The 9,211-nt window shown below is 38.9% G+C and overlaps 1 protein-coding gene across 1 annotated transcript in view; it reads right to left on the minus strand.

Moving 5' to 3' along the window:
* LOC106879644 (centriole and centriolar satellite protein OFD1) overlaps positions 1-9,211 on the minus strand; it is a 79,141-nt gene that overhangs the window by 3,857 nt on the left and 66,073 nt on the right. Inside the window, exons 24-26 of the mRNA XM_014929306.2 lie at positions 6,231-6,310; positions 4,797-4,919; positions 91-137 (exon numbers count right to left, since the gene is read on the minus strand). Coding sequence (XP_014784792.1) covers positions 91-137; positions 4,797-4,919; positions 6,231-6,310 — 250 coding nt within the window. The remainder of the gene's footprint in view (positions 1-90; positions 138-4,796; positions 4,920-6,230; positions 6,311-9,211) is intronic.

Raw genomic sequence — 9,211 nt, forward strand, 5'->3', positions numbered from 1 at the left:
ATATATACTGAAGAAAATATACCTTCATTTTACTTTTCTTTAAAATTCTCTTTTACAAATATACCAAAACAAAAATAAAAATTATTCTACCTGTTGGTCATAATTGATTGTGAAAGAGATTCAATGACGGATTCCTCCTGAAATTAAACACAAGATATGAGTAAGTAATTAGTAAAGCAAACATTAACCCTTTAATATTTAAACTATTCACATCCAGCCAAAATATTTTCTGTTTTATGTTCAAACCAGCCAGATCCTGCTTCTCACACCTACCCTACAATGTCATTCTAAAACTAAACAATCACATCATCAAAATTTCTAAGCTATGAGATAATGCAGGATTAATTAAAAATAATTGTCGTTATCCATGCTGGCATGGGTTGGATGGTTTGACCAGGGCTGGCCAGCTGGGGAGCTGCCCTCACTCCAGTTGTCTGTTTTGGCCTGGTTTCTATGGCTGGATGCCCTTCCTAGTGCCAGCCACTTTAGAGAATGTGGGTTGTGTGCTTTTTAAGTGGTACTAGCACCAGTGCTTTATATATGGCACCAGCAAGGGTACCTTTTACGTGGTACCAGCATGGGTGCTTTTAACGAGGCACCAATAATGTGAATAAATAAGCATTACATTAGACAGAGTGATTTGAATGCTCAAAGTTTAATTAGTAGCAGTTTGTCTTTGTCTTAATGTTTCTAATTAAAAGAAATTAAACAAAAGTTTGGGTGGTGGAATATCAACTGCTTTAATCTTGCCTATCTATTTTGGGGAGGGATGCCTACAAAGGTTACGTGTACTCTTGCTCCTTTATTGAGTTCCATTCACCTCACCAGTTGTTCAATGGTGGGAGACTTACAACAAAGTTATTATCTATTCTCGGCCCCCTCCTGATGATTAAGATCATCATCATCATTTAACATCTGCTTTCCATGCTGGCATGGGTTGGACGGTTTGACTGAGGGCTGGCGAGCCAGAAGGCTGTACCAGGCTCCAATCTGATCTGGTGATGTTTCTACAGCTGGATGCCCTTCTGAAAGTGTAATGGGTGTTTTTTATGTGCCAGTCAGGCAGTACTGGCATCAGCCACGCTTGAATGGTGCTTTTTACATGCCACTGGCATGGGTATTTATTATATTTTGTTTACTGCTTTTTTTTCTTAAAGAAAGGAAAGGAAAATAATATTTGTGGTGAAAGAATGACTAACATTTCTAGTCTGGATTAGCATTCGGGTTATTCTGCCAAATGTAATGCTTATTTAACTCTCATTGCTTTCAATTAATCATTCATTATCTCACAGCTTTGAGATTTCAACGATGTGACTGTTTATTTTTAGAATGACATTTTAGGGTAGGTGTGAGAGGCTGGATTTGGCTGGCTTCAACATAAATCAGGGAGAATATTTGAGTGGCTGGATGTAGCTAGTTGGTAAACAAAACATAGAATATCTGGAATGAATAAGGCCAGTTTAAATTTTAAATGGTTAATATTTAATTCAATTTAATTTCTATTAGAAAAATGTACTTCTACATATTAAACAAACAAAGAAATCCTCTATACAATCGCTTGATCTGCCAGAAATAGCAGTCAAATCTCCCTCAATTCATACCTACCATCATAAAGAAAGGATCATCATCATTGTTTAACGTCCGCTTTCCATGCTAGCATGGGTTGGACGATTTGACTGAGGACTGGCGAACCAGGCTCCAATCTGATTTGGCAGAGTTTCTACAGCTGGATGCCCTTCCTAACGCCAACCACTCCGAGAGTGTAGTGGGTGCTTTTACGTGCCACCGGCATGAGAGCCAGTCACGCGGTACTGGCAACGTTCACGCTCAAAATGGTGTTTTTACATGCCACCTGCACAGGAGCCAGTCCAGTGGCACTGGCAACAACCTCGCTCAAATGATTTTCTAACATGCCACTGGCACAAGTGCCAGTAAGGCGACGCTGGTAACGATCATGCTCAAATGGTGCTATTTACGTGCCACTAGTACGGAATCCAGACAGCTGCTCTGGCAATGATCACGCTCGGATGGTGCTGTTAGCGCTCCACTGGCACGGGTGCTGGTCATACTATATAATTTAGTTCTAGTATTAAAGTGGTGGATTCACTAAGTCAGTAGAGCATCAAATAACATGCCTTGTGATAACTGTTCTGAGTTCAAATTCTGCTTTGGCCAGCTTTGCTTTATTCTTTTGGATTTGTTGAATAATTTATCAGTTTAAGGGGCATGAGACACTTTTGGCAAAACTGTTTTAGCAACTCTGACTTATTTGGCATCAAATTTACATTTAACTCCCTCTCCCCCTTCTCTCTCTCCCTGTTTATATGAGTGAATATATTTCTCTTTATAAGTCTGAAGAGAAGCAAAAGTATGTATGTCAATCAAGTACAATTAATAAACTCTGATGTTTTTCTCCCTCCTCTTGCTTTCGCACTCTTTCTATCTGTTTGTGTATATTTCTGTGCATGAGTGTGTGTGTGTGTGTGTGTGTGCGTGTGTTTACAGATGAGTCAATAGTTGATTAAATCAATGACAAAATATTGTTAGGGATTATTATATGAACCCCTCATTTTAAATAGAAATAAGCGAGATATTGGGTGAAAAATTAGCAAACCTCATTTGAATATCAGAGAAATATACCTAGTAGATATAGCAAAAAGGTTAGATGTGTGTAAATATTGACAGATAATTACAAAATTTGTAATTTTTAAGTGATCTCATATGAGATCACTGGTAGGTAATGGGTTAAACGGTCTGGTTTCTCAAGAGCTAACATGAAAACTAACCTGAGGTTATCAATGAAACTGATGGTTGCTGTTCTTCATGTCTGAAGATCATGAAGAAGAGAGGCAAGCCCTTAAGTGAAGTGATCCTTGAACAACAGGCTCAGGTGCAATTGGGTAAAATATGCAGGCTTTGGTCAGATGGGAGTTGTGACAATGACTCTTTCCTTCTTTGGCATTTCTTGTCCACCAAAGTTACTCTGACCATTTGCTCAAAATTGCTTGTAGGGGACTGGATGCAATCTTATTTCTTTATTGCCCATAAGGGGCTAAGCACAGAGGGGACAAACAAGGACAGACAAAGGGATTAAGTCGATTACATCAACCCCAGTGTGTAAGCGTAACTGGTACTTAATTTATCGACCCCGAAAGGATGAAAGGCAAAGTCGACCATGGCGGAATTTGAACTCAGAATATAACAGCAGACGAAATACTGCTAAGCATTTCGCCCGGCATGCTAACGTTTCTGCCAGCTCGCTGCCGGACTGGATGCAATCTTACCACATCTCCCCTTGTGTTGCGACTTCTTCCCACCCTGTGCTCAAACAGCTCTGATAGGCAGGTCATGTCTCATGTATGTCTCATGAGGGGTCTCCTATGAAGCGTTTGAAAGACCCGTTGAAAAACCAGATTGCCCAGGTATGGATAGATCCCACACATAAAATTATACTTTGCTAAATTAACAAACTTTTACTTGCTAATGATATTCATACCCTGATCTGACCTTATATTTGCAGGGGTGGCCAAGTTGTTTGATAGGTAGAACCACATATGATACATTTTTTAGCATTTGAGAACCACACGTTTAAAAAAATTACATTTATAAATAAGAAAATGCCAGTGCTGCCTGACTAGCTCCCGTGCCAGTGGAATGTAAACTGCACCATTCGAGCGTGGCTGATGCCTCTGCCACCTGTCTGGCACCTGAGCCGGTGGCATGTAAAAAGCATCATTCAAGCATGATTGATACCAGTGCCACGTGATTGGCACATAAAAAGCACCATCTGAATGTGGTTGATGCCAGTGCCACCTGACTGGCCCTCATGCTGGTGGCATGTAAAAATCACCCACTACACTCTGAGTAGTTGGCATTAGGAAGGGCATCCAGCTGTAGAAACCTTGCCAGATTAGATTGGAGCCTGGTGCAGTCTCCCAGCTTGCCAGTCGTCAGTCAAACCATCCAACCCATGCCAATATGGAAAGCGGATGTTAAACGATGACGATGTTAAACATACAGATAACAAAATAGATTGGTTAATCTCTCTCCATTGAAGATTTTTATTGAGTCTTCATTTTCATTATTAATAAATTAAAAGAATGTTAAAGCTGTTTTAGGGAAAACATCAATGAAATCCATTATTATCCCTGGAACTGCACATGGTAGTTCCAAGAGCCACATGCAGTTTGCAAAGAACGGTTTGGTTCTGTACAGATTGCTTTTTTTTTTTTTCTTTTTAGAATTTTTGCCTATACTGAAAATTATTTATTGTTGAACTAACGATAGAGCTTCTAGATAGTCCTTCAATGTGCTAGATGTAGCAGCCAAATATCTTTCATATCTTACTTTATTGCTTAATAAAAAATAAAGACACATTAGATAATGTACTCCTATATACACTACATCTGAAAACAAAAAAAAACAAAAAAAGCTAAGAGCTTATCATGCATCCAGTCACTTGGACTCTACCATTTCAAAAATAGCCACTAGGAGTTAACCACGAAACATCTATCTGTTAAGAGTCCATCAGACACATCTAGTCTCAGGGAGTCCACTGTACATCTTGTCACAAAAGAGTCCATCATACACAGCTATCTACCAGAAGTTAATCATACATTTAGTCACTATGGGTTCCTCATACATCTATCTACTAAGAGTCATCCAGCCACTGGAGGTCTACCATACATTTATCAACCAAGAGTCCTCCATACATCTAGCCACTATGAGCCCACTTTTAGCCACGAGAGGAGCTTACCACTGTACAACTAACAATAGGCAGATGATAAAATACAAACCATTATTTCACTTGCTATCAGATTACTGTCTTCATCCTTGTTACTTTTCTCGCTAATAATCTCAGCAACTTCTTCTTTCTCAATAGCTCTTGCAGAGTTTGTTACATTCTCAGGTTCAGGTATCTTTGAAATGAAAGAGAGAGAGAGAGAGAGAGAAAGTGAAAGAAAGATAATGATTACCAGTTCAATGACATTCAAAACACTCTAGAATTTTCCTATAAAAAAACTTTATTAATTCTAATAAATTGAATACTCGTTGAATCGATCAACTCTGAATGTTTACTTCACAATCACGTGATTCCGGGTTCAGTCCCACTGTGTGACACTTTGAGTAAGTGTCTCCTACTATAGCCCTGGGCCATCCAAAGCTTTGTCACTGTATTTGGTAGACAGAACCTGAAAGAAGCCCATCATGTGAATATATATATATATATGTATATGTCTATGTGTATGTGTTTGTATTTGTGTCTGTCCTCCACTACCACTTAACAACTGGTGTCAGTTTATTTACAGCCCCATAACTTAGCAGTTCAGCATAAGAGACCGTCTGAATAAGTTCCAGGCATAAAATGAAAAAGTAAGTACTGGGATTGATTTGTTTGAGTAAATACCATTCAAGGCAAGTGCCCCAGCATGACCACAGTCCAACAACTGAGTCAAGTAAAAGGTTAAGACAAGCTTACAGTAACGCGGTTCCTAGATCAAGCATGTAACTATACATCACCTTGTGAATGTAATGCTCTGTGCACATAAAATTTGGTACTCCAAAACCGTCTGAGATATATAACTCCTTACTTGTTTCAGTCTTTTGACTGTGGCCATGCTGGAGCACCGCCTTTAGTCGAGCAAATCGACTCCAGGACTTATTCTTTGGAAGCCTAGTACTTATCCTATCAGTCTCTTTTGCCGAACTGCTAAGTTACGGGGACCTAAACACACACACACATATATATATACATATACATATATATACATATATATATATATATATATATACATGATAGACTTCTTTCAGTTTCCGTCTACCAAATCCACTCACAAGGCTTTGGTCGACCTGAGGCTACAGTAGAAGGCACTTGCCCAAGGTGCCACGCAGTGGGACTGAACCCAGAACCATGTGGTTGGTAAGCAAGCTACTTACCACATAGCCACTCCTGCATGTATAAAGATATATGTCTTTTATCTTTTACTTGTTTCAATCATTAGACTGTGGCCATGCTGGGGCACTGCTTCGAAGAATCTTTAGTTGTCTGAATCGATTCTAGTACTTATTTCTTTAAGCTTAGTACTTATTCTATCAATCTGTCTAACTCATGCTAGTATGGAAGATGGATGTTAAATGATGATGATGATGATGATGATAATGATGACAGTGATGATGACAACATAGAGGGTTGAAAGTTAGTTTTATAAAATAGTTAAAAAACTTCATACTTTATGAGATGAATCTGGCATCTGTGGAACAGGAGCTGTTTCAGCCTTTGTTTCAGGAACTTCCAAGGGGGTGTCATCATCTGGAAATAAATGAATATTTTTGGATAAAATAAATTTAATACATAAGAAATACATTTACGTAGTTATTTTCTTCATTTTTGTAAAATGCGGTAGTGTAGTATATGCTTAATAAAACTGCTATCTATGTATCATACTTAATGTATATACACTGTTAATAGGCCAGTTGCTGCAGTATTTGTCCAGAGATGACATCTTCAACGGATCTTCTGTGTTAAAAATAATAAGTATAAAAGAGCAGATATGAGTAGCATATAGGAACTGGTATTAAGGACGGATAGGAAAATATTAGATTTATAAGCCCTAAAATTCATTCCATAATTGTCCATGGGCATATGGCATAGTGGTTAAGAGCACGGGCTACTAAACCCAAGATTCCGAGTTTAATTCCAGGCATAATTTTGGAAAAACACCTTAGGAATGAGAAACCAGGTTCGAAATTCCCCCAGAACACCTGATGAAGGCTGGAGAGTACATCAGCCGAAACGTGTTAACAGCAAACAAGATGAGGACAAATATCCGTCAAATATAAATAATGTACATAATTCCTCATCTCTCAACTATAGAACTGTATTATCCATAATAGATGTTATCTTGGAACAAATCCTGCAGCAACTGGCCTATCAACAGTGTGTATACATTAAGTATGCTATATAGCTGGCTATTTTAATACTACCTCACTTACACATACCCAGTTATTAATATAATGTTTTTGTTATGTTCTATGTCATGAGCTACACATTAAAAAGAAGTGTATTGGAGATTTCCAGATATTCACTATAAGAGATTATCAAAATCCTGTCTTTAAAGCTATCCGCAAGGGATTAGATGCTTGATCTACTGGACAAACACTGCCACCACAAAGTATCAAGAGACACTAGTGTTTTCATTACAAACATTGACCTGCACCAAGTGACATAAGATGCTTGTGGTGTTATGGGCTGTGATGAGCTGTGTGTTGTGGTGGAGAGAGGTGAGGCAAACAGAGGTGAAGCCCGACCGGAAGGGCCAGACCGGAAGGGTCAGATTGGAAGTCGGCGACACGCGGTCGAAGGCTAGCACGTGGAGTCAGTGAGAAAACAGAGAGGTTACGAGGAAGACGTGTTCTGATCAGGAGCGATCGTGTACTCCGCTGCGGTCGACAAGGTAAGGTCCAACGTTTCATTCTGTCCTTTTGCTTCTTGTTGTCTTTTTCCTCCATCACACCACAATGCTTATGTTATTTCTACCACAAATACTCTCAATACCAAATAAACAAAGGCAACCACAAATATCACTGTCACCAAATAAAAGAAGATACTATTACCAAGTAAAAGAGGGTCCTATCTGAATGAAGGACTTGCTATTTCTCACGAGGCTATGTATTTGCATCAGGAAGTTCATCTCCAAGCTACAGAACTAGGCAAGCTTTACTTTTTTTTATTACAGAGGACCATCAGTTTCCCATGCGTATAAATCTGTCCTCGTTACTTTACTGATATTGTCCAAAGGAAAGGTGAGAGCCTGTACAGACTGAGAACAAAATGGTACGTCTCTCACAGTACCCAAGACATCATCTCCACAAAGGAGGTACTATTAGTAACAACAATACCTACCACAAAGCAGCAGAAGTTACTCTTTCACAAGCTAAGACACAATAAGAGAATAAATTACCATACTATCTCAGATCTTACTTCTAAATATCAACAGGTATTTTACCAGTATCATGAATGATACTTTTACTCTTTTACTTGTTTCAGTCATTTGACTGTGGCCATGCTGGAGCACCGCCTTCAATCGAGCAAATCGCCCCCAGGACTTATTCTTTTGTAAGCCTAGTACTTATTCTATCGGTCTCTTTTGCTGAACCGCTAAGTTATGGGGATGTAAACACACCAGCATCGGTTGTCAAGCGATAGTGAGGGGACAAACACAGACACACAAACATATACACACACATACATATATATATAATATATATACGACGGGCTTCTTTCAGTTTCCGTCTACCAAATCCACTCACAAGGCTTTGGTTGGCCCGAGGCTATAGTAGAAGACACTTGCCCAAGGTGCCACGTAGTGGGACTGAACCCGGAGCCATGTGGTTGGTAAGCAAGCTACTTACCACACAGCCACTCCTACGACTTTTGTGAAATAATCAGAAGATTCCATTACATTATGAAAACCCTAACAGTCTTTCCAACACACACACACAATTAATTCAGATTGAATTTCAAACTTCATTAAACATTGAATAAAGTGAAATGAAATTAAAAAGTCACACTGATTCAGTCATTTATTTGAATTTCAATATGAAACAGTATTTCAGTGTCAGACCCACCCCATCCCTTACCCACTCACCAGGTAGTGTGTATTAATTGGAAATTATAATCGATTAAAAATTTGGAACTATAATATCACAGAGCCATTTCCTCAATCAAGTGAATACAAGTGGCCAAAATGGTGGGGTCCACCCAAGGATCTCTGGAGTAACATTACATGATAGGATGCACAGCTCAGAGATTAGGGAGTCACCATAGGTTGAGCTGCTACTTCTCCACATTGAAAGGTCACAGAACATGGTACTATGAACATGTGATTAGAATGTTTATATAGCATACTTAATGTATACACACTGTTGATAGGCCAGTTGCTGCAGGATTTGTTCCAAGATAACATCTATTATGGATAATGCAGTTCTATATTTGAGAGTTTCAGTTGGTCATGCTTGGGAATACAGTGAGATAGCATGACATTTGCTTTTGATAAGACCCTATGGAGGAGGAGGTGCCTGTAGACCTCTCAGGAATAGTGGGTGGAGAAGATAAATGGATGGATATTACATAAAAGAAACAACAGAGATTATAATTAAAAAATACAGAAGGATCAGTTAATTATGATTTCATTCAACATATTCCCCTCTC

Source organism: Octopus bimaculoides, chromosome 16 (assembly GCF_001194135.2).
Source record: "Octopus bimaculoides isolate UCB-OBI-ISO-001 chromosome 16, ASM119413v2, whole genome shotgun sequence".
In the NCBI taxonomy this organism is placed as follows: domain Eukaryota; kingdom Metazoa; phylum Mollusca; class Cephalopoda; order Octopoda; family Octopodidae; genus Octopus; species Octopus bimaculoides.